At 38.3% G+C, this 27,177-nt stretch overlaps 1 protein-coding gene across 5 annotated transcripts in view; it reads right to left on the reverse strand.

The window, feature by feature from the left end:
- The window catches only part of CFH (complement factor H), a 135,018-nt gene that overhangs the window by 51,159 nt on the left and 56,682 nt on the right, over positions 1–27,177 (reverse strand). Inside the window, exon 1 of one of the 5 annotated variants that reach the window (XM_048225454.2) lies at positions 21,810–22,141. The exons of 2 other annotated variants lie outside the window; for them this stretch is intronic. In XM_048225454.2, the coding sequence (XP_048081411.1) occupies positions 21,810–21,867 (58 nt within the window). In that variant the 5' untranslated portion in view covers positions 21,868–22,141. Of the gene's footprint in view, positions 1–11,256; positions 11,343–21,809; positions 22,142–27,177 lie in introns of those variants that run through there. 2 more of the 5 variants (XM_057315419.1, XM_057315418.1) reach the window with 2 other exon arrangements.

Below are 27,177 nucleotides of genomic sequence, written 5' to 3' on the forward strand. Positions count from 1 at the left end.
ACAAACGTATTAAATCTGAAGAAGATTGATGTAGAAATATCCAAAATGAATACAGGAAGATAAAAGTGTAGAAAACAACATAACAAATAAAAGAGACTACATTTATAAATGTGTGGAGCAGAGCCAAGTGATATATATGTATGTCTAAATAAAGTTCCAAAACTAGAGAAGAGAGAAGACAGAATTATTTGAAGAAAGAATAGCTCAAAGGTTTCCAAAATTGATGACAAAAAATCAACTCTCAGATTCAAAAGCTCAAAAAACAAAACAAAACAAAACAAGAAAAACAAAAAACAAAAAAACTACAACAAACTAAAAGGGTAAATACAAAGAAAAACTATACTTTGCTGAAAACCAAAGATAAAGGCAAAATCTTAAAGGCAGACAGAGAAAAGAACACACATTTCTTTTAGGAGAACAATGAAAATAACAGTATGTTTGTAATAGTTACAACTGAAGCATGAAGACAATGTGAGGGCATTTCTAAAGTGCTGAAAAGTAAATGGCAACAGAGAACTCTGAACCCAGGGAAAACATATTGCAAAATGAAGGAGAATAGAAACACATTCTCAAACAAACCAAAAACAGAGAGAATTCAACAATGGCAGTCTGACACTTCGAAAACCCCACTAAAGCTCTCAAGGCTGAAGAAAAATGATCCTGTATATAAACAAAAAAGGGTAATATTAAATGAGCAGACCTGAAGAAAATAAATATATAGGCTAATAAAAAGACTACTGGAAAATAATAAATAACGTGCTACATATATTTTAACAAAATTTTAAAAGGGATTGATTTAAAATCAGTAACAATGACAAGGCAGGAAACAACAATTGTTGGAGAGGATGTGGACAAAGGGGATCCCTCCTACATTGCTGGTGGGAATGCAAGTTGGTACAGCCACTTTGGAAAACAGTGTGGAGGTCCCTTAAAAAGTTAAAAATTGAGCTACCCTATGGTCCAGCAATTGCACTACTGGGTATTTACCCCAAAGATACAGACGTAGTGAAGAGAAGGGCCATCTGCACCCCAATGTTCATAGCAGCATTGTCCACAATAGCTAAATCATGCAAGGAGCCGAGATGCCCTTCAACAGATGACTGGATTAAAAAGATGTGGTCCGTATATACAATGGAATATTACTCAGCCATCAAAAAGAATGATTTCTCAACATTTGCTGCAACATGGACAGGACTGGAGGAGATAATGCTAAGTGAAATAAGTCAAGCAGAGAAAGACAATTATCATATGGTTTCACTCATTTATGGAACATAAGAAGTAGGAAGATCGGTAGGAGAAGAAAGGGAAGAAGAAAGGGGGGGTAAAGAGAAGGGGGAATAAACCATGAGAAACTATGGACTCTGGGAAACAAACTGAGGGCTTCAAAGGGGAGGGGAGTGGGAGAATGGATAGGCTGGTGATGGGTAGTAAGGAGGGCATGTATTGCATGATGCACTGGGTGTTATACGCAAGTAATGAATCATGGAACTTTACATCAAAAACTAGGGATGTACTGTATGGTGACTAACATAATAAAAAATATTATTTAAAAAATCAATAACAATGCCTTATAGTGCTTGCAAAAAATTCAGGAGTATAATACATAAAAATAACAAAAATGTCAAGAGATAACAAATGAGATTAAACTGTTTTAATGTTTAATAGTTTAGAATATAGTGAAAGTATTGATTAAGGGTAGACTGTAATAATTTGAGTATGCTTATTTCTAAAACATTAATATTGGAAGATATATAACTAATAGAAATGATATAGTAGATAGTAAAGAATATTTAATATTTAAAGGAAAGGAGGAATAGAAGAACAAAGAAGAGATGACACAAAAAGTAAATAGCAATATGTTAGACTTGAGCTTAACTGTGTCAGTAATTACAATAAATGAAAATGGATTTACCACTCCAACTAAAATATAAACACTGACTGGAGCAAAACAGAAAATAGGAGGAGGAGGAAAGATGGCAGAGGAGTAGGGGACCCCTTTTTCAGCTGATCCCCTGAATCGAGGTGGATAGCTGCCAGACCATCCTGAACACCCACGGAATCAGCCTGAGACGCAGGAAGATACATCTGGATCTCTACAAACAAACATCTCCAGCGCTGAGTACTGAGGTACAAAGCAGGGAGCTGTGAATCTGCGCACATATATCGGAAGATAAACGGAAGAGGGAGGGAGCCGCCGCGTTTGGGCGCTGGGAAGCGGTAGCCACCTGCACGGGGGAGCGGGCTGGACTCGTGGACTGGTAGCCTCTGAGAAAGCAGACTGAAAACCAGAGCTCTGGAGCACACACTCGAACCAGACTGAAAACTGGAGCTCCGGAGCACGCCCGAACCAGACTGAAACAGGGAGCTCAGGAGTGCGTGTGAACCACACTGCAACTGGGAGCTTGGAAGTGTGCATGGGAACCAGGGGAGGCTGACGGTGTTAGAAGCACAAAGGGCAGAGATATGTGGGCCCTGGAAGCGAGGACTGGGGGAGTGGCTGTGGGGCGCACAACCCAAGATGCTGTGGGGTTGTTAGCAGCACCAATAGAAACAGAGTTAAAGTGGCCAGGAGAGCTCAGTGGAGAGTGGACTGTGATCTCTCTGTTCTGAGACAGAGGCTAGGATACGGCCATTGCTGTTCTAACTCTCAGAAGAGTCACAGAAAGCCACCAGGGAAAGCCACCAGAGAACAAAAGCCCAGAAATACTGGTTTGCGTTGTGCCCATCCCCATCCCCCCTCGCAGGGGACAGGGCAACTCTACCCAAACAGGGTTGCCTGAGTATCAGTGCGGCAGAACCCTCCCCCAGAAGACAGGCTGAAAAATCAAGAAGCCCACATCCCTAAGGTCCCTATAAAACAAGTGCACATTGCCTGGGTCCTGGTCAATAATTTGGGCTCTGTGCATCCCTGCAACCTCTCCTCATCAGAATGACAGGAGGAGGAACCCCCAACAAAGGAAAGAAACAGAGACTGTGGCCTCTGCCACAGAACTGATGGATATGGATATGACCAAATTGTCAGAAATGGAGTTCAGAGTAACAATGATCAAGATGATGTGTAGGCTTGAAAAAAATATTAACAAAAATATTAATGAGAATATAGAATCTCTAAGGGTGGAAATGCGAGTGAATCTGGCAGAAATTAAGAATGCTATGAATCAAATGCAGTCTAAAGTGGATGCTCTGATGGCCAGGGTAAGTGAGGCAGAAGAACGAATTAGTGAGTTGGAAGATGGGATGATAGAAAAGAAGGAAAAAGTGGGAACTTGGCTTTAAAAAAGTCCAATTTCAAGAATGTAGAATACAGGAGATTACTGACTCGATGAAACATTCCAATGTCAGAATCATCGGCATCCCCGAGAGGGTGGAGAAAGAGAGAGGTCTATAAGAGATATTTGAACAAATTGTAGCTGAGAACTTCCCTAATCTGGCAAAGGAAACAAGCATTCGTGTCCAAGAGGCAGAGAGGACCCCTCCCAAGATCAATGAGAATAGACCAGCACGACGTCACGCAATAGTACAATTCGCAAATATTAGATCCAAGGATAAAATCTTGAAAGCGGCCAGGGGGAAGAGAATCCTCACCTATAGAGGGAGGAACATCAGAATAAGGTCAGACCTGTCTACAGAGACCTGGCAAGCCAGAAAAAGCTAGCAAGACATATTCAGAGCACTAAGTGAGAAGAACATGCAGCCAAGGATCCTTTATCCAGAAAGGCTATCATTCAGAATTGATGGAGAGACAAGGACCTTCCAAGACCGGCAGAAACTGAAAGAATATGTGACCACCAAGCCAGCCCTACAAGAAATATTAAGGGGGGTTCTATAAAAGTAAAAAGACCCCAAGAGTGATACAGAACAGAAATTTATAATCTATAGAAACAAAGACTTCACAGGCAGCATGACATCATTAAAATAGTATCTCTCAATAATCACTCTCAATGTGAGTGGCCTAAATGCCCCCATAAAATGCCACCGGGTTGCAGATTGGATAAAAAGACATGACCCATCCATATGCTGTCTACAAGAGACTCATTTTGAAGCTAAAGATACATCCAGACTGAAAGTGAAGGGATGGAGAACCATTTTTCATGACAACAGACCTCAAAAGAAAGCTGGGGTAGCAATTCTCATATCAAACAGATTCGATTTTAAGCTAAAGACTGTAGTTAGACTGTAGTTAGAGATAGAGAAGGACACCATGTAATTCTTAAAGGGAGTATCCAGCAAGAGGATATAACAATTACAAATATCTATGCCCCCAACAGGGGAGCAGCTAGATACACAAGCCAACTCTTAACCAGAATAAAAAGACATATAGATAATAATACGTTAATAGTAGGGGACCTCAACACTCCATTCTCAGCAATAGACAGATCATCTAAGCAGAAAATCAACAAAGAAACAAGAGCTTTGAATGATATACTGGACCAGGTGGACCTCATAGGTATATACAGAACACTACACCCTAGAACAACAGAATACTCATTCTTTTCGAATGCACATGGAACTTTCTCCAGAATAGATCATATACTGGGTCACAAAACAGGTCTCAAACGACACCAAAAGACTGAAATCCTCAGACCATAATGCTTTGCATATTCTCAGACCACAATGCTTTGAAACTGGAACTCAATCACAAGGAAAAATTTGGAAGAAACTCAAACACTTGGAAACTAAGAACCATCCTGCTTAAGAATGATTAGGTAAACCAGAGAATTAAAGAACTTAAGCAATTTATGGAAACCAATGATAATGAAAACACATCGGTCCAAAACCTATGGGACACTGCAAAGGTGGTCCTAAGGGGAAAATACATAGCCATCCGAGCCTCACTCAAAGGAATAGAAAAGTCTAAAACACAGTCTTTATATTCTCACCTTAAGAAGCTGGAGCTGGAACAGAAGAACAGGCTTAACCCACACACGAGAAGGCCGTTGATCAAGATTAGGGCAGAGATCAATGAATTAGAAACCAGAAGCACAGTAGAGCAGATCAACAAAACTAGAAGCTGGTTCTTTGAAAGAATAAATAGGATCGATAAGCCACTGGCCAGACTTATTCAAAAGAATAGAGAAAGGACCCAAATTAATAAAATTATGAATGAAAGGGGAGAGATCATGACCAACACCAAGGAAATAGAAACAATCACTGGAAACTATTATCAATAACTATATGCCAATAAATTAAACAACCTGGAAGAAATGGATGCCTTCCTGGAAACCTAAAAACTACCAAGTCTGAAACAGGAAGAAATTGATTATTTAAACAGACCAATTAATTAAGAAGAGATTGAAACAGTGATCAAAACCTTCCCCAAAACAAGAGTCCAGGGCCTGACAGATTCCCCGGGGAATTCTACCAAACATTCAAAGAAGAAATAATACCTATTTTCCTGAAGCTGTTTCAAAAAATAGAAACAGAAGGAAAACTACCAAACTCATTCTATGAGGCATTACCTTGATCCCCAAACCAGGCAAAGACCCTATCAAAAAGGAGAATTACAGACTGATATCCCTGATGAATATGGACGCCAAAATTCTCAGCAAGATCCTCGCTAATAGGATCCAACAGTATATTAAAAGGATTACCCAACACGACCAAGTGGATTCATCCCTGGGATGCAAGGGTGGTTCAACATTTGTAAATGGATCAATGTGATAGATCACATCAATAAGAGAAGAGACAAGAACCATATGATCCTTTCATTCAATGCAGAAAAAGCATTTGACAAAATACAGCATTCTTTCCTGATTAAAACCTTTCAGAGTATAGGGATAGAGGGTACATCCCTCAATTTCATAAAAACCATCTATGAAAAGCCTTCAGCAAATATCATTCTCAATGGGGAAAAGCTGGCAGCCTTTCCCTTAAGATCAGGAACACAACAAGGATGCCCACTCTTGCCATTATTATTCAACATAGTACTAGAAGTCCTTGCAACAGCAATCAGACAACATAAAGGAATAAAAGGTATTCAAATTGGCAAAGAAGAAGTCAAACTCTCTTCGCAGATGACATAATATGGAAAACCCAAAAGACTCCACCTCCAAATTACTAGAACTCATTGAACAATTCAGTAATGTGGCAGGATACAAAACCAATGCTCAGAAATCAGTTGCATTTCTATACATGAACAATGAGACTGAAGAAAGAGAAATTTGGGAATCGATTCCATTTACAATAGCACCAAAAATCATACGATATCTCGGAATTAACTTAACCAGAGACGTAAAGGATCTATATTCTAGAAACTACAGAACACTGAGGAAAGACATTGACGAAGACACAAAAAGATGGAAAAACATTCCATGCTCATGGATCAGAAGAATAAACATAGTTAAAATGTCTATGGTACCCAGAGCAACCTACACTTTCAATGACATTTTTCAAAGAGCTGGAACAAGCAAGCCTAAAATTTGTGTGGAACCAGGAAAGACCCCGAATCACCAAGCAAATGTTGAAAAGGAAAAACAAAGCTGGGGACATCATGTTGCCTGATTTCAAGCTATACTACAAAGCTGTGATCACCAAGACAGCATGGTACTGGCACAAAAACAGACACATAAACCAATGGATCAGAATAGAGACTCCAGAAATGGACCCTGGGCTCTATGGTCAACTAATCTTTGAGAAAACAGGAACAGATATCCAGTGGAAAAAAGACAGTCTCTTCAATAAATGGTGCTGGGAAAACTGGACAGGTATATGCAAAAGAATGAAACTTGACCACTCTCTCACACCATACACAAAGATAAACTCCAAATGGATGAAAGACCTCGATGTGAAACAGGAATCCATTAAAATCATAGAGGAGAACATGGGCTGTGACCTCTTTGACATCAGCCATGGCAACTTCTTTCATGACACATCTCCAAAGGCAAGAGAAACAAACAAACAAAAAAATGAACTCGTGGGACTTCATCAAAGGAAACAGTCATCAAAACAAAGAGGCAACCCACAGAATGGGAGAAGATATTTGCAAATGAAACTACAAATAAAAGGCTGGTATCCAAGATCTATAAAGAACTTCTCAAACTCAGTACACAAGAAACAAATAATTAAATCAAAAAATGGGCAGAAGATGAGATGCCCTTCAACAGACGAATGGATAAAGAAGATGTGGTCCATACATACAATGGAATATTACTCAGCCATCAGAAAGAATGATTACCCAACATTTGCAGCAACATGGACGGGACTAGAGGAGATTATGCTAAGTGAAATAAGTCAGAGAAAGACAATTATCATATGGTTTCACTCATTTATGGAACATAAGAAATAGGGAGATCAGTAGAAGAAGGAAGAGAAGAATGAAGGGGGGGGGTAAACAGAAGGGGGAATGAACCACGAGAGGCTATGGACTCTGGGAAACAAACTGAGGGCTTCAGAGAGGAGGGGGGTGGAGGATTGGGCTAGGGCAGTGATGGGTATGAAGGAGGGTACGTATTGCACGGAGCACTGGGTGTTATACGCAAACAATGAATCACGGAACACTGCATCAAAACTAATGATGTACTGTATGGTGACTAACATAACATAACAAAAAATTTAAAAAAAAATTACTCAAACTGAAAATGAAAGTGAAAACCATAATAAACCATGAATAAAATAACATGACATCAGCAAACATTTATAAAGTCTAAAAATCCCACTATTTGGAAATAATGTGGAACATTAGGAACTGCGGGTACAAAGGAAAATGGGAACCACCACAATAGGAAAGAGTTTAGCAACTTGTAGTGAAGTTGAAAATAAGCATTGCTTATGACTTAGCAGTTTTACTCCTAGGACTATGTCACTGGGAAACTAACACACATATGAACCAGATTTCATGTGTGGTAGTATTTATAGCATATGATTTTTTAAGAGCCAAAAATGGAAACAACTTTATAATATCCATCAATAGTTGACTGGATAAAAATTTATGGTATAATTGTGCAAGGGAATAGTACACCAATGCTACAAAATGACATGAAAAGATAAAATAATAATCACATGAAGTAAAAAGACACATAGGTACATTGATATTATAGGATGATTTCAGCTATATAAAACTCAAGAATGAACATATAATTAGGGATGTGTACATAGCCTGTGAAGCTATTAAAGAAGAGCAAAAATCTAATTACCAGAAATATTTAACATATTTCTTATGTTAACATTTTCTTCTAGAGGAAAGGTAGGGGTATTGACATAGTAGAAACCCACTGGAATTTTCTGGGATGCTGTGAATGTTTTACTTGTTGACATGAGTGATTTATTATATTTGTAATACAGTCCATTCATATTTTATTCATTCTTACATGTATCTCACAATAGATGTATTAAAGTAACAGAATCTGCATATACAGTATGATTATTTTGCAAAAAAATTAACTAAATGACCTATAAAGAGATCACAGGATGTTAATATGAAGCTCATGCCTACTAATTATAACTGCTAATATTTTTAATACTGCCTGCTGCTTAATTTAGGTATAAATACCGTTGATATTAGAATGACTGCAGGAGGAGCTAAGATGGCAGGGTGGTAGGAGACCCTAGGCTTGCCTCATCCCTTAAACATAGCTAGATAAATATCAAATCATTCTGAACAGCCACAAAATCGATCTGAGGACTGACAGAACAAACTGCATAACTAGAGAGAGAGAAGGGGCCCCGTCATGGAAGGTAGGAGGTGCGAAGACGTGATTTAGGGGAGAAATGGATCACGGGTGCTGTGGAGGGGAGCCCTGGTCCTGGAGAGAGGCAAGAGAAAGACAGAGGGAATGAGAGAGAGAGGAGTGCACAGAGGATTGCACAAGGAAAACACTTCCCCAAAGACATTGACTGGGAAAATGAGAGGGGCTAATTTTCGTGAGTTTTTAAGCCAGTGGGCTCAAAGACTAGAGTTTCAGAATTCTGCAGCATGGACAGTGTGGAGCCCTGAAGGCGCTGCAGTATTCCTGTGGAGGAGGGCAGATAGCCGGGGGGCAGAAGATGCAATTTGAGGACCTCCTGGGACGTACTGGGAGAGACAGTTGCCTCTTCTTGAAGCACATCTGGGAGAGATGGCATTGCCTCTGTGGTGGGGAGGGGAAAGAGCTGACAGGCACCATTTCCAGAGACATCTGCCGAGGGCAGCTAAGCCAAACACTGGTTCTTTGGTGCACTTTGCTCCAAACTCCATGCCCTTGCACAAACCTGTGTCAGTCCCAGCATGGCTAGCCCTCCTGCAGAGGACCAGCATGGGTCTGCACCATGCCAGGTTCCTAAAGTTTTGAGTTTTGAAACTCAGCTGGCCTGCCTGGGATGGAACACAGGTACACTGTGCTGCTGGGCAAGCAGATGGTCCAGACACAGTCCGGGTGAAGGCAGGGATTTGAGGGACACCTGGAACACATGTGGGGAGATTTTCCCCTCTTTTGCGAGGGCTTCCCAGACAGCAGTGGGCATAAACTCCCCTTTCCAGGAACAAGGGAGAGGGTTGCCACCATTTCCCTCCCCTGTGACCTTTTCTTGTTCTTTCTTTTGGGATGAATTCCTTGGTCTTGGCATTTTGTCTAAGAATAAGCATTTGACAAAGTACAGTATCCATTCTTGATAAAAACCCTCAACAAAGTAGGGATAGAGGGAATGTATCTCAACATCATAAATGCTGTATATGAAAAACCCCAGGTAATATAATTCTCAATGGGGAAAAACTGAGAGTTTTTCCTCTACCATCAGGAACAAGACAGGGATGTCTACTTTCACCATTGTTATTCAACATAGTACTAGAAGTCCTAGCCTCAGCAATCAGACAACAAAAAGAAATAAAATGCATTCAAATTGGGAAGGAGGAAGTCAAACTTTCACTATTTGCAGATGATATGATACTCTATGTAGAAAACCCTTCAGACTCCACTAAAAAATTGGTAGAAATGATACACGATTCAGCAAAATTGCAGGATACATAATCAACATACAGAAATCTCTTGGATTTCAATACACCAATCATGAAGTAGCAGAAAGAGAAATCAAAGAATCGATCCCATTTATAATTGCACCAAACCCATCTGATACCTAAGAATAAACCTAACCAAAGAGGTAAAAGATCTATACTCTGAAAACTATAGAACGCTGATGAAAGAGCCTGAAGATGACCCCAAAAAATGGAAAAACATTCCATGCTCATGGATTGGGAAAAGAAATTGTTAAGATGTCTATACTACCCAAAGCAATCTACACATTTAATGCAATCCCTATCAAAATGCCACAAGCATTTTTCACAGAGCTAGAACAACCTATCCTAAGATTTGTATGAACCACAAAAGACCCCAAAAAGTCAAAGAAATGTTGAAAAAGCAAAGCAAAGCTGGAGACATCATGATTCCGGACGTCAAGCTATATTACAAAGCTGTAGTCATCCTTACAGTTTAGTACTGGTACAAAAACAGAGACATAGATCAATCAATGGAACAAAACAGAAAACCCAGAGATGGACCCACAACTATACGGTCAGCTAATCTTCGACAAAGCAGAAAAGAACATCCAATAGAAAACAAGACAGTCTCTTCAACAAATGGTGTTGGGAAATCTGGACAGCCACATGCAGAAGAATAAAACCGGACCACTTTCTTACACCACACACAAAAATAAATTCAAAATGGATGAAAGACCTAAGTGTGAGATAAGAAACCCCCAAAATCCTAGTGGAGAACCCAGGCAGCAACCTCTTCAACCTCTTTAACCTAGCAACTTCTTACTAGTCACATCTCTGGAGGCAAGGGAAACAAAAGAAAAAATAACTATTGGGACTTCATCAAGATAAAAAGCTTCTGCACAGCAAAGGAAACAGTCAACAAAACTAAAAGGCAACCTACGGAATGGGAGAAGATACTTGCAAATGACATAGCAAATAAAGGGCTGATAACCAAGATCCATAAAGAACTTATCAAACTCAACACCCAAAAAACAATTCAATCAAGAAATGGGCAGAAGACATACAAATGGCTAACAGACACATGAAAAAAATGTTCCACATCACTTGTCATCAGGGAAATACAAGTCAAAACCACAATGAGATGCTACTTTACACCAGTTAAAATGGCTAAAATTAACAAGACAGGAAACAATAAATGTTGGTGAGGATGTGGAGAAAGGGGAACCCTCTTACACTGTTGGTGGGAATACAAACTGGCGCAGCTACTGTGGAAAACAGTATGAAGGCTCCTCAAAAAGTTAAAAATAGAGCTACCCTACAACCCGGCAATTGCACTACTGGGTATTTACCTCCAAATTACAGATGTAGTGAAATGAAGGGGCACTGGCATCCCAACGTTCATAGCAGCAATGTCCACAATGGTCAAACTGTGAAAGGAGCCGAGATGTCCTTCAACAAATGAATGGATACCTATCATTTACACAGACATGGATGAATCTGGAGGGTATTATGCTGAGTGAAATAAGTCAATCAGAGAAAGACAATTATCATAAGGTTTCATTCATATGTGGAATATGAGGAATAGCACAGACCATACGAGAAGGGAGGGAAACTGAATGGGAAAGAATCAGAGAGGGAGACAAACCATGAGAGACTCTGGACTCTGAGAAACAAATAGTTACAGAAGGGGAGGTGGATGGGGGAATGGGGTAACTGGGTGATGGGCATTACGGAGGGCACGTGACGTGATGAGCGCTGGCTGTTATACGCAACTAATGAATCACTGAGCACTACATCTGAAACTAATGATGTACTACATGTTGGCTCATTGAATTTAAATTTAAAAAATTAAAATGGCAAATTCAGATACTTATCACCATACATATTTATCAGTTTTACTCTTATTGCTAAACTCCTTTCTTTACTTGGTTTTATGACAATGGTTTAACATTCCATTTTAGAATTTCTTTTTATTTTTATTTATTTTTTAAAGATTTTATTTATTTATTTAACACAGATAGAGACAGCCAGCGAGAGAGGGAACACAAGCAGGGGGGAGTGGGAGAGGAAGAAGCAGGCTCACAGCGGAGGAGCCTGATGTGGGGCTCGATCCCATAACGATGGGATCACGCCCTGAGCTGAAGGCAGACGCTCAACCGCTGTGCCACCCAGGCGCCCCTAGAATTTCTTTTTAAAAGGCAAGGGGCAAGTAACTGAGCTGGATTCCATCATGGAACATATTCATTATGAAAACGTTTTACATTTCATAGAAGCTATATTTTTGTGTAGTAAATAATACCTGTGTGGGTTTTCATACACAGTTATTTTTCTTTGAAGTTTTAGCAAATTTTTAGCACATTTATGTTAGGAAACTTTTAATAATTCTACAGAATAGTTTTGATTTTTAGAATTTAAGTAAACATACTTTCTCTCCACTAGATGGTGCCAATGGCCTGTCATATAACAACACAACTCCTAGATCCCCGCATTTCCGCCCCCCAAAAGCCAGATTTTTTTGCAGTTGTTAGTTTTTAAATTTAGTGTTCATGTTCTCATATGAAAATTTTATGCTTAATTACAGGCTAATATGTGTGTTTTTCAGTTTAGAAATTCAGATCCACTTTATAGCATTCAGATTACTTAAATAAATTTCAAAAGTAGATGCCATATTGTGAGTACAGAACTATTTTTCATTAGCGTATTAACATTTTGATAGAATTAGCTCCTATCCTATTAAGTTAATGCAAGGGAAGAGTAATAAAGTTTTTTTAATCAATTACTCAATTTAAATTATTATTATTTTTTAAAGGATTTATTTGAGAGAGAGAGCACAGCACCCTGGCATGGGGTGGGGAAGGGAGAGATGGGGGGAGGCGGGGGGACCAGGGAAGAGGAAGAGAGAGTTTTAAGCTGACTCTGCACTAAGCTCCAAACCCTACAGAGGCTTGATCTCAGGACCCCGAGATCATGACCTGAGCCCAAACCAAGACTAAGTCTCATAACCCCTGCGCCACCCAGGTGCCCCTAAATTATTTTGGCAAAAGTAACACATCTACGAAAAGAGTAGTCCATCCAGAAAACATTAGTCAACACACACACACACACACACAGGTTCAGCCCAGTAGTGAGCCTGAGGCAAATGTGTTTCCTCTGGGTTATATTTCAAGATAATTCTTGATTTCCCAAATTTAGTTAATTGCTTTTAACAACCAGATAGGAAAGACAGGATAGCTCTTTTTGACATCATCTTCCTCCCACCTTCTCACAATATGTACTGTGCATGCATGTTTACTGTAGTTCTCATGCTGATCACCCTTCTTACTTCAGGTGATTCTTAAGATTCTGGTGCTTTTTCCATGAACTTTAAAAGGCATCTCTTGGCTGAAGGAAATGGTATCACCACCCGCTACTCCATTTGTCCATCTCTCTACTGCCATCTCCAAAATCTTCGTTCTTATTGTTATCATTTGCCACCTTGACAAGGAAACAGCCTGCTAACTAGTCTCCAAGCCTGTACCCCCCACAGGGCTACCCAGGAGATTTTGCAAAATTGGCCATGCCCTCCTGTGTTTAAAGTTCTTTGGTGATTTTCCCTTTAACTTGTAAGGCATCCCAAACTCCTTACCTTGCCCTGGGAACCCCCTATCTGGCTCTTGCCATTCTCTCAGATACCATCTTGTCACCTCTACCACCTACTCATTGCACCAAAGCCTCCCTGGCTTGTTCATATTTTGTCGAGCATCTCAAATGCATTTTTTTCCGTGAGGTCTTTTGGTTGTTTTCTCTCCTGGAACACTTGCACTGGAGACTTTTGGTGGTTGCCTTTGCCTCATCTTTCAGGTTCTGCTTAAATATTATTTCCTCAAAGTGACCCACTTAAGACCAGCCCAGCTAAAGGCTCTGTACCCCACTACCCCATCTCTGTTATTTTCCCTCAGCCCCTACTTTACTTCCTTCCCAACACAGTTCACGATTCATAATTATTTTTATGGTTACAAGGATTTCATCCATCCTGCCATCAAAATGTAAGCTCCTGGAGAATAACGACCATCCCCATCCTGTTTTACAGAATGGAGCGATTTTCATTAACGCTCAGATCCTCTAACCTCAACTTCACCTCCTGTCTACTTTTGTTCTAATCTTCAAGACGTGGAGCATTACCAGCTCATGTCATAACAAAATATTTAAATGATTCACTATCTTGTGTTCTAACACGAATTAGGCATATCTACAAAACGTGACTTGTGTTTGTCTGAATTGACCAAAAAAGAGTCAAGTTTTGTTAAACCGCATTCTCAAAAAAATTTTTTAAGTAGACATAAAGAGTTATTTCAGCCCATGTAGTCAAACTGTTGGCACGAATGTACAGCAACCACATTCGCTTGAATTAAATTCGTAGCTGTTGAAGAAACGGGGCAGAGGGCTTATTAATTAGGTAACATAAACATTTCAAAAGCATACTAATATTTTAAGGGAAGACTTAGCTTATGATTCTATTTTTTTTTCAATAGCATCTCTCTTCAGAAGTTCTAAGTTAATGAGTGAACTAAACATTCTTATATCTTACATATTATTTAGGTTTAAACAACAAATATTTCATCTTATGTGTTTATGTAGTCATTTAAATGCCAGTTAAATTAAAAAAAATTTTTTTTGTAAAACATTACTTGGGTGACCTTTTTATTCTCCTGGCCTGATTTTGTAATTTAAAGTTATTATGTCCAGGGGCGCCTGGGTGGCACAGCGGTTAAGCGTCTGCCTTCGGCTCAGGGCGTGATCCCGGCGTTCTGGGATCGAGCCCCACATCAGGCTCCTCCGCTATGGGCCTGCTTCTTCCTCTCCCACTCCCCCTGCTTGTGTTCCCTCTCTCGCTGGCTGTCTCTATCTCTGTCAAATAAATAAATAAAATCTTTAAAAAAAATAAAAAATAAAAAAAAATAAAGTTATTATGTCCATAAATAAGAGTATGAATGGATTTGGCTATTGGATAGGAATAGGATTCATTTTGCTTTTATTTGAGGGACATAAGTACAAAATTAAAGGTTAAAGTTAAAAACAAATATCCTTGATGATTTAATAATCATTTACTTAATTTTTTCAATTTCAAATTTTAAAAGGGTATTATTAACATATGAGAGAGAGAGCTAATTACTTGTTTTTTAAAGTCAGTGTATCTATAAACTGTTATTTGAAAAGTATTCTTAACCAAATGAAATAAATCATGATAAAATTATATATTTAAGAAAACCTTAATCAAATGTGTACCAGATTGCTTTTGTAGATTGAGGTTGGTCTTTTTGTACAATTACTCTATTTTTCTAAAATTATTTTGGAAAAAAAAGAACAGGAGATACTACTTTTTAGCTAGCCTAATTTTAAATTTAGTAGATAGTAGAATATATTATAAAACAAAACTAAAAATCAATTTAGAAAAAATAAATCCTACGGACAAAATGAAAATAGCAAAAGTAGATATATTTTGTTAAATTTCTTTCCTAGCTTCTTATTGGCATATATGCATATTAGTTATATTGCCAATATATATGATCCAATTAGCTTTTCAAAATAAAACATGTTCAGAGTATTTTACAAAAACATGGGAATAATTAAAGATATCAGGCAAATAATATATATACCCGTATAAAGAAAATACCAGTTGCAATGAAGTTTTGATTTTAATTTTTTTTTTTAGATTTTTTATTTATTTATTTGACAAAGATAGACAGCCAGTGAGACAGGGAACACGGCAGGGGGGATGGGAGAGGAAGAAGCAGGGGGGATGGGAGAGGAAGAAGCAGGCTCCCAGTGGAAGAGCCCAATGTGGGACTCGATCCCATTCCAGAACGCCGGGATCACGCCCTGAGCCGAAGGCAGACGCCTAATGACTGCGCTACCCAGGCGCCCCTATTTTAATTTTTAAAAAAGATTTAATTTATTTATTTTGAGAGAAAGAGAGTGAGAGAGCACACATGTATGCACATGTGAGCAGGCAGGAGGGGCAGAGGGAAGAGAGAATCTCCAGCCCTCTGTGCTTACTGCGGAGCACTCTTCAGGGCTTGATCCCCTGACCCTGAGATCGTGACCTGAGCTGAAGTCAAGAGGTGGTTGCTTAACCAACTGAACCACTCAGGTGCCCATAAATAAAGTTTCAAAAAATAGCTCTAGAAAAAACAGATAGAGATTATATTGCATTATTAAAGAATTTGAAGAAATAAAATTGTATTTTTGAAATTTAAAGGTATGATTACGCAATTTCTTCTTGCAATTTTAACAGGGTAAAGACCATGGAGAGAATTCCAGGATTACAAAAAGCAAACGGGAGAACTAGTAATAGCTATAAGAAGTCAGGCGAATATAAAGATGCCATAATTAGGCTTGAAACAAGTTACTGTCAGGATACAGTTTGAATACATCACTGAGATCAAGTTTCTTGGAATGTGTAGTGTTTGGGTCGCTAATACCTAGTGCCAAGCTACCTATGGTAGCTTCTTAAAATAAATTGTTCATATATACCAACTGGTTGCTGTAAAAAGGAGCTGAGTCAGAGGGCGACATTAATTGAGGACCTTTAAAAACTCTGTAGTAGGAATGATTTAGCATCTGAATAATATTCAGGACAATCTTGAGGGTAAGTATTAAAAAAAAAAAAAGAAGAAAAACAACACACACTATACCCAATTTCACATGTAGCACTTGTGGAAATGCCATTGATGGAAGATTAAGAAATGTGGGAGCTGATTTCAAGCCTCCATTTTTACAGATCTACTGTTAGTCTTTGTGTACCGACTGGTGTTTCCTCAGTCTTAAATGTCCTCCTCCCTGTCATCCTTACCTGGTTAACTCCTATTCAACCTTCAAAGCCTACCCAAGATGCCATCCCGACCCTGACCTATTTCCCTCTCTTCATTCCACCTCTTACAAATCAACTCCTCAACCCTATCCCACTCCATCCTCTCATTCCTATTTGAGTTTCTTGCCTCTTCTAAATGATTTGATAATTTCTCTTTTGCTTATCTCCATCACAATACTTTATATGATAAATACAGTATGTTAATAAACTATAATAATCATTCCTTTTGTTTTTCCCACTAAACAGACTTTTGGAAAATGCTAGTCATAGGGCCTGGCACTTAACAGTCACTCAAGAAATGGTCATTGGGGGACGCCTGGGTGGCTCAGTCGATTAAATGTCTGCCTTGGGCTCCGGTCATGATCCCAGGGTCCTGAGATCCAGCCCTGGGTCGGGATCCCTGCTATCAGCAGGGAGCCAGCCTGCTTCTCCCTCAGCCTGCTGCTCCCCCTGCTTGTGCTTTCTCTATGTCTCTCTGACAAATAAACAAATAAAATCTTTAAAAAAAAAATCATTGGATGAACAAAGAAACGAAAGAAAAAATGAATGGATGAATAGGGAACTCTCTTGGAGCCTTTCCATTACCTCTGCAGATTATAGGCAACCTCTGGAAAGAGCACATGGATGGTAACAAATGTAAAAGATAAGACTTGGGAACAAATGGTTAGTGATCTTAAAGCTCTGTTGCATGAACTCAAGAAACTGATATCTGTACGTCTTGTCCATGTGTCCTAAGTTTGAATTTATGTTATAATTTTGAAGTCAGGAATCATTTTAGTCTAGTTCAAAAAATAAAAACTTTGGAGTCTAAAAGTGAAGGTTTCGGTAACCACTTTTCTGTTACATTTTTGGTCAACAAGGTTTGAGAAACTTGCTGCCAGTTAAAATGTCAAAACAAATAAAAGTGCTCTGTCAAATCTTTTTACCCCTTCCCTTCTGTTATTTTTGTGATTTTTTTCTGTTCCATTACTTTAATTTCTCTGAGCCATTTTTGTAAGGTTTCCTTATAATTTTAAGCTGAATTGTAACACCCCCCCCAATGACTTCATGTCCTTTTTATGCATCATATTCTGAAACTAGTTAAAGTTGTTAAACAGGTAAAGTGAGCACAGGAGAGATTGGTTGGCAAGAATCTCACAGGCCTGGGCAGGTGGGGGCTGGTGTGTGGGGTGAGCAGGGGGGGCATGGCTGGGAAGAAGGAAAAGTGCAAAGGCTGGTGAACAATCAGGGATTGAGCAAAGAAAAGTGGATCGATTTAGACTTTGGCTCAGGCCCTAGCAATCAAAGGCCAAAGATGAAGACTCTACTAATTTGTGTGTCATGTGGGAACTTACTTCTAGCTAAGAATAATTTCAGCAACACTTAGTAATTCAGTTCTAGTTGAACGTTACGTGCAGGCGGAAGAGTAGCATGTGCACTCTCCGGCTACGCCTGCACTTTAAATACAAGGCCTGCTTTGGCACAGCTCTCCCTCTCATGACATCCGGGCCAGCTGCTCTGACCCTTCTCATGGGCTTAAGGGCACACTTCCCCACCGGAACTCGGCTCCCCAGGAACCCCCCACGTCCCAGACATGCTGAGTCCAGCTCTTCACCCTCATCACCCTTTCTACCTTTCCTCACTAAAATTGCTACGGAGAAGCTATCAACTTAGAATAATTCACAGTGAACTGAGTGAATAATACTAGCTTTAACTCTTCTAAACTATTTATTCAGAGTGTTTGTCATTCCACATAAACTTCAGGTTTGTTGAATCTGGTGGTATCAACGTGTAAAACATTTTTGAAGAAGAGGGGATACTGAAGGCAAGTTGGGTCATTGCACAACTTTAAGTCACACCATAAAGGTAAACAGCACACAACTATCTCTGAAAATGTGGGGTTTTGGTGAAAGGAGAAGGAGAATTCTTATTTATGATATTGGGATTGAAACATAGAATTTTGGATTAAAAACCACTACCTCAAGTTTTCTGGATTAGATTGCTGTGTATTACATTCTCGTATATCTTCAGAGAAGAAGATATTTTATAATTAATTCTTATGATTTTTAATATCCGTTATTTTTTCCATTTTAAGGTTAATTCAAATTTGAAACCATCTTGTATTTCTGATAGAAGAGAAACTAGCTTTGATCTATAATATATTTTAAGTCCTGAAAGAACTTTTTTGTCCTTCAAACATCTAGAATTAGATAACACATATATCTCTCCACACAAAATAGCCAGTGTGTACTTGGACATGTTTCAGTAGGTTTTAATTTATTCACATTTATCAGCCAGGAATTGCTGGGCTGTGGCTAATTTCAAAGAGTATGTGGTATTTCTGAGGGACTGTTATTCTCAACTTTGTCCTGTAACTCTGACCAGATTCTTAGCAGCCTGTGAGGACTCCTGCAAACACAATGTTTTATAAAGCAGCAACTCATGTTTCTATACAATGGCAATGGGAATGCAGAGAGCCTATCGCATTAAAAAGGTACTAGCTGGTCTCTGAGAAACTTGGGCCGATAAATTTTTCCTATCAGCTGTTATTCTTCTTTAGTGGTGAGTAGCATTTTTTGAGGAATGGTCACTTTAAACAGAGCAGAGGCCGTTTATGAAATGCTGCTAAAACGTCAAGCCTGGTTGAATAAAGCCGATTGTGATAGTATTCAAACCAGTGTTCCACTGGCAGAAACCGATATCACATTTATTTATTTATTTATTTATTTATTTATTTATTTATTTATTTTTTAAAGATTTTATTTATTTATTTGACAGAGATAGAGACAGCCAGCGAGAGAGGGAACACAAGCAGGGGGAGTGGGAGAGGAAGAAGCAGGCCCATAGCGGAAGAGCCTGATGTGGGGCTCGATCCCACAACGCCGGGATCACGCCCTGAGCCTAAGGCAGACGCTTAACCGCTGTGACACCCAGGCACCCCCCCCCCATATCACATTTAAACACGTTTTGATGAAATACAAAATACAGATGGAATGAGTCAGCTGGAATCAATTATGTAAGGAGTTTAAATCGCTATGATTTAATTTTTATTACATATTTTGTAGCACCCAATTTTAATATTTTAAGTTCCACTTTGTAATCACTTAAACAGTTTAATTAAATTTGGCCTCAATTCTTGAGTTTGAAACATGAACTAGAAATAAAACAAATCTTCCTTACATGACAAATCTATCTACATAAAGCCTCAGCAAACAGTAAGTAAATATTGAGACACGGAAAGTATTCCCGTTAAAGAAATGACAAAAACACTCTGTAAAGAAAAAAATATTTGCAGGGTCCCTGGGTGGCTCAGTGGGTTAAGCATCTGCCTTCAGCTCAGGTCATGATCCCAGAGTGCTGGGATCGAGTCCCACATTGGGCTCCCTGCTTAGCCGGGAGCCTGCTTCTCCCTCTCCCTCTGCCTGTCCCCCTGCTTATGCTCTCTCTTCCTCTCCGTTTGTCAAATAATAAATAAAATCTTAACAACAAAAGAAAAAGATGTTTGCTGCTATTGGTAACATTAACAGGGTTCTGGAACTCTGCCAATATGATAATATTTTACTTTTGAATACTAAGTAGAATATTTTTGCGTGCAGGGAAATGACGGAATACCTAGTTTAAAAGGTGGCTGGATATAAGGTTTTCCATACATATTAAGTATGTAGTATATACTTAATATGCCAAGCAGTAGCATATTAGAATGCAAAACTGAAAAGAGGCTCTATCCTAGAAAAGATTTAAACATACTTGAATAAAGCTTGCAAAAATGATTAAAGGATATATTTAAAGAGCTATCTACCTTTATTTTCTAGATTGAAAGACGCTCAAGGAGAGAGATTTTGTATTCTTTGCTAACATTCCTCAATGCTTAGAGGCTGACATGAAGTAAGCATTCATTCAAAAATTGTTGACTTAGTGAAAAGTTTGGAAATTTATGAATGATAGGGAATTGATTTGGTTTAAAAATGTCAGTCACATAATATCACATAACTAGTTACCTATCATGAATTAGAAACCACATTTCCTCCAAAGAAACTTTTATTCTATTGAGAAGTAGTGTTAGAATTAAATTTAATATACATCTAGTAATTGTCTTACTGATACCAGAAAGAAAACTTCTCCATTCATATTCGCTACTCCTAAAGACTGCTCTTCTAGAATATGTCTCAAATACACCACAGGAAAAATCCCTTTTGAATAACTTAGATGTTACAAACATTGAATGTTCATTTTTTTCAAATTTGTGTGATATTTTCATTCTAATGATACAAGTAATGCTTCCTTGTCTCCAAGACTTCTAAGGCTGTGGCCATGTCAATTATAAATGATAAATGGAATTTTCTTTAGAGAGAGTTAATATCTATATCTGAAATAAATCCAAACATTAGATGATTTGAAGGCTTCTATTGTCTAATTTCTGTTCTGCTTCTATATATGTTCACATGTTTCTTAATACTTTCACCAAAACATTTGGTGAAAAAAATTAAAAAAATTATGATAAATTCAAGGGAATTTATTATGATATATTATAGTTTTCAAAATACTTATTAAAACATTTTTTGAGAGGCACCTGGGTGGTTCAGATGGTTAAGTGTCTGCTTTTGGCTCAGGTCATGAGATCCAGGTCCTGGGATGGAGCCCCATGAGGGTGAGGGTGAGGGTGAGGGTGAGGGTGAGGGTGAGGGTGAGGGTGAGGGTGGGGGTGGGGGTGGGGGTGGGGATGGGGGGGCGGGTTTCCAGCTCAGCGGGGAGTCTGCTTCTCCCTCTTCCTCTGCCTCTCCCCCTGCTTGTGCTCTCTCTGTTTCTCTTTCTCTCTTAAAGTAATAAATAAAATCTTTAGAAAAAAATCATTTTTTGAAATTTTACATTAGATAAAATCATGATAAATCGTCACATCATTTAAATAAACTACTTTCATTTTAAAAAATTTAACAATGTCAAAAGCCACTCACACACCAAGCTACAGAACAGTAATTAAATCACATTTTCTAGACTAAATTCCTATTACTGCGAAAAGCATATCAGCAAATGTTTTAGAATATAGAAAAAAGTCTTCCTTTTTTTTACTCTTACCTTCTGCAACACAAACAGTCCACAGTATAAGCCAAACGATCTCCCTTGGAAATCTCATTTTGAGGATCTTTTAGGAGTACATTTAATAGCTGACAGTGCTGACACTATGTCAAGTTCTCTTGCTCTAAGAAATGTGATTAGCGCAGGAAAGCACTTGCTCAAAGGAAACGGAAACACAGCTGGGGAATTAAAGGGAGCACTGGATGCCCCGCCCATCAGAAACTTGCGAAGTAAAAGTAAAAAATCAGCCTCAAGCCCCAGCATTGCCAGAGTTTGACTGATTCTCCCTGCGTTCCCACTGAATGTTAATGCTGTGACCTGCTTTTGATTTGCTTTTATAAACCCACGCGTGTTCTCAGCTGGAGCACGTTCAAGTTCTTGGATCCTCTGGATTTCATAAACCCTCCAACGATAAAATAGTAGAAGCTCTTCTAAAAATCATTTACAGAGCTTGAAGTGAGTCAATGCTTTCACAAACAAGACCCAGACAATGTAAGTAAGCTTTGCCAGGAATGTAGTGCTGGCCTGCTTTTCCCACAATCCAGGAAATTATTCCTTTGAGGGCTTGCTATATCCCTGTGTGAAGCCGCAGGATCACTCGCCTTGGTCATAAATGCGTTTAAGAATTCAAAAATCAAGGGAAGCCTGGGTGGCTCAGTCATTAAGCCTCTGCCTTAGGCTGAGGTCATGAACCCAGCGTCCTGGGATCCTGCCAGGCAAGGGGCTCCCTGCTGGGGTGGGGGAGGAGGCCTGCTTCCTCTCTCCCACTCCCCCTGCTTGTGTTCCCTCTCTTGCTGTCTCTCTGTCAAATAAATAAAATCTTAAAAAAAAAAATTCAAAAATCAAGAAATTTGAATGCTGGGTTTTTAAACTTTATATTGAAACATAATACGCATAAAGGGCATATAAACAAATGGTTTGATGACTATAGAGAAGGTAGGGACAGGTATGCAGCAGGGGCCAAGCTCAGGACATTGAACAGCCCTAGCTCCCCAGGCGGTCAGCCCCTCTCAACCTCTCCCTCACCACACACATGGGGACCACTATGCTGATCTCTAAGAGCATGGAATCCATTTGCCTGTTTTGTACTCTACATAAATTGAAAGATATTTATTTTTTAGTGTGTAGAGCTTTACACTAAAAATTATATATTTATGCAACCGCACTGTTGGGTTTAATTACAGGTTACTAATTCTTATTGCTGAGTGATAGCCAATTATTTGAATATACCACATTTTATTTGTGTGCCTGTTAGTGGGCATTTGAGTAGATTCTAGTTTGGAGCTAATAGAAATAGGGCTGCTGTTATGTGGTTTTTGACAAAGACATTGCCCTCATTTCTGATGAGTACATACCTAGGGGTGGAACAGTGGGACATAAGGGATGAATACACTTAGGTGTAACAGGTAGCATTAGAGTTTTCTGAAAGCATTATGCTAATTGGCGTTCCCATCAGCAGTATATAAATGGCTCCAAATCCTCAACACACTTGATGTTTTCAATCTGTGTAATTTTAGCCATTCTGGTGAACACAAAGCAATAATTCTCTGGGGTTTTAATATGCATTTTCCTGAGGACAAATGAAGTTCATGTAGTGACTGGTCATTTAGATATCCTCTTTGGTGAACTGTTCATTCCAGCCTTTTGTGTGTATACATATTTTCTACTGAGTTCTCTGTCTTCTACTTACCTCACTGTAGGAATTCTTTTTATATTCTTTGGACATTCTTGGACATATTTATTATAAGTATCTTCTTTCAGTCCATGGGTTGTCATTTTGCTCAATGTTTTTTAATGGGCTGAATTTCTGCATTTTAATCGAACAATTAAATGTTTTGTTTACATAATTATGCTTGACTCTCATTTTTTGAAACATACTCTTGAAGAGTCCAACTGACAACGGTAGCCTGCTTTTGAAGCCAGACACTTTTTCAGAGGATTCAAATCACAAATTCATGCTGAATTCACAGACGTGTTTAAGCAGAAAAGAATCTGGGTCACTAAGTCCCCTCGCATGTTCATTGCTCTAGTACAGCAGAACCCGTCCTTGTAAATGTCACAGGATATAACAACTGCAATGGAAAGAAAGAAAATGTTTGGAGCTTAAAAGAAAAGACATTTCTAAAATTTTGAAATAGAACAAATTTTGAATTTTTTTCTATTTGGGTTAACGCATTTTGTGTCCTATTTAAGGATTCCTTGCCTACTCCTAGGATACAATGACGCTTTCCTCTAAAAGCATTGTTTTCTCTTTCACATGGAAGACTGCATTGACTTTTGTGTATGGTATAATGAAGGGCAACAGATACATTTTTAAAATATGGTGAGCCAGCTGTTCTGGCACTGTTTACTGAAAATATCATCTCTTTCCTACCGCACTGCTTCACTCTGACTTTCATCATAAATCAGGCAACTGGATATGTGAGTCCATTTCCTAATCTCTTCGCTGAGCTTAGTGAATTCACACTGCAATAGCTACAAGTCCAACTTTAATTTTTAAAATAAACTTTCTTAGGAAGTGTCTATTTTTGGGAACTTGGGGTTTTTCTAGGTATCTTTCAAATTGATTTCTTATAAAGACAAATACCATATGACTTCACTTATATGAGGAATTTAAGAAACATAACAGATGAACACAGGGGGAGAAAAGAGAGAGGAAAACCATAAAACGGACTTGTAACTATAGAGAACAAACTGAGGGTGGCTGGAGGGGTTTTGGACAGGTAGATTAAATAGGTGATGGGTATGAAGGAAGGCACTTGTGATGAGCACTGGGTGTTGTATGTAAGTGATGAATCACTAAATCCTACACCTGAAACTAATATTACACTGTATGTTAACTGTCATTATATAAACAGTTGGAAGAAAAAAATTTCGAAAAAGTTTTCTTCTTGTAATTTTATTGTGATCTGAAGATGTACTGTCAATAATCCTATTTTTGAAGATTTGATGAGATTAGTATCCAAAATATATAAAGAACTTACGAAACTCAACACCCCAGAAAGGAACAATTCAATTAAAGAATGGGCAGAAGGCATGAATAGACATTTTTCTGAGGAAAACATGTAGATGGCCAACAGACACATGAAAAGATGCTCAACATCACTCGTCATCAGGGAAATACCAATCAAAACTACAATGAGATATCACCTCACACCTGTCAGAAGGGCAAGAAGCTGGTATCGACAAGGATGCAGAGAAAGGGGAACGCTCTTGCACTGTTGGTGGGAATACAAAGTGGTGCAGCCACTCCGGAAAACAGTGTGAAGTTTCCTCAAAAAGTTAATAGAGCTACCCTATGATCCAGCAACTGTACTACTAGGTATTTACCTGAAGAATGCAAAACTACTACTTCAAAGGGTTACATATGCCCCAATTTTTATAGCAGCATTATCAACAATAGCCAAATTATGCAAAGAGACCAAATGTCCGTTGATTGATGAATGGATAAAGAAAAGGTGATGTATATATCAAATGGGATATTATTCAGCTATTGGTGAACTGGCTGAGAAGGAAATCTTGCCAGTTGCAATGACATGGATGGAGCTAGAGTATAATGCTAAGCGAAATATGTCAGTCAGAGGAAGACAAACACTATATAATTTCACTCATATGTGGAATTTAAGAAACAAAACAAACAAGCAATGGGGGGAAAAAGAGGGAGAGAAGTAAACCAAGAAACAGACTTAACTATAAAGAACTGATGTTTACCAAGGGGGAGGTGGGTGGGGGGATGGGTTAAATAGGTAATGGGGATTAAGAAGTGCACTTGGGATGAGCACTGGGTGTTGTATGGAAGAGTTGAATCACTATATTCTACATTTGAAACTAATATTACAGGGTATGCTCACTAACTGGGATTTAAATAAAAATTAAAAATAATGAAAAAAATGTGATGAGATTTTCTTTATGGCCCATTATATGGTCAATATTCTACCCATGTCAGTTGGTCAAATTTATGATTGTATTGTTCCAATCTTTTACATTTTTACTATGTCTTAATCTGTTTATTCTAGCAGATATTGGTATGATGTGTTAAATATTCCATTGTGATTGTGGGTTTGTCTATTTTTCTGTTTATACCAATCTTTTTAAATATATTTTAAAGCTATGATGATGCTTGCATACATATTTAGAATTGTGATATCTTTCTTTTGCATTGATCATTTTATCATAAAATGTCCATCCTTATTTTTAATTTTGTTTCCAGTATGTTTTTTTATGTTTTATTTCTTTTCTCTTTGTTTACGTATCCAAAAAATTTGATACACAGAACCAAACTTGTCTTTTGTTTTGAGAAAAATAAGAAATAAAACAGTATATGTGAAAAATCAAGCAAATGTGAATTTTCAGCCATCATTCTGAAGTTGAATTTCATTTAACTGGTGGGACACAAATTAACAGCAAAGATTTAAACTTCCTTTTTATTTTTTCCTTAGTTTTATCGTTCTGAGTATGAATCCAAATATCTTGCCTTATTTAGATTTCTAATAGTAGTTCTAGTCTAATAACAACACTGAACACTTAGGGAGTACTCTAGAATTTTATCATGATTAACACTAGTGAATGCCAACTGTATATCAATCACATATCTAAGCACATTTAGCAACACTGTACTTACAACAATGTAATTAAATAGGAGAGACTATTACTCTCTCCAATGTATAGATGAGCGAACTGAGCTGTAGAACATTAAAGCAACTTTGTCAAAGTCATGAGATATTGATAGGACCACGTATCAAACCCAGAGATGGTCTCCTGAATCTTACTTTTTAACTTATGCAGATCTGCCTGTCAAATGATTTGTTTCTGATGCTACTAAGTTTACATAAATTTAGCTGTCAATAAAAAACTCCTTTATATAATTAAAAATACTATAAAACATTTACATATGTGTTCTAGTGTATGCTTCATAGTTACCTATGTATTTTATAATTATACATGCATATTACTGTAAAGATTTTTAATGTATATACACATTTATGAAGAATTTAAAGTGTGCTTATGGGTGATTTTACTATACAATTTTTATTTTACGTGAAATTGATGAATGTCAGATGCCACTCCATTATTGAAGTGAAAATAATTGAATTAATTTCAACATCTTTCAGAAACATTATTTTCACTGCTTTTTTCTCTTCTATGTGATTTCAAAGATCAAAAGATAAGGCATTAGTTGGGGTCCCTGGGTGGTACAGTTGGTTAAGTGTCTGACTTGGTTTTGGTTCAGGTTGTGATATCGGGTAGTGGGATGGAGCCCAGCATCAGGCTCTGAGCTTAGAGAGGAGTCTGCTTAAGATTCTCTCCCTCTCGGGGCACCTGGGTGGCACAGCGGTTAAGCGTCTGCCTTCAGCTCAGGGCGTGATCC

Source organism: Ursus arctos, unplaced genomic scaffold (genome assembly GCF_023065955.2).
Source record: "Ursus arctos isolate Adak ecotype North America unplaced genomic scaffold, UrsArc2.0 scaffold_2, whole genome shotgun sequence".
Lineage (NCBI taxonomy): Eukaryota > Metazoa > Chordata > Mammalia > Carnivora > Ursidae > Ursus > Ursus arctos.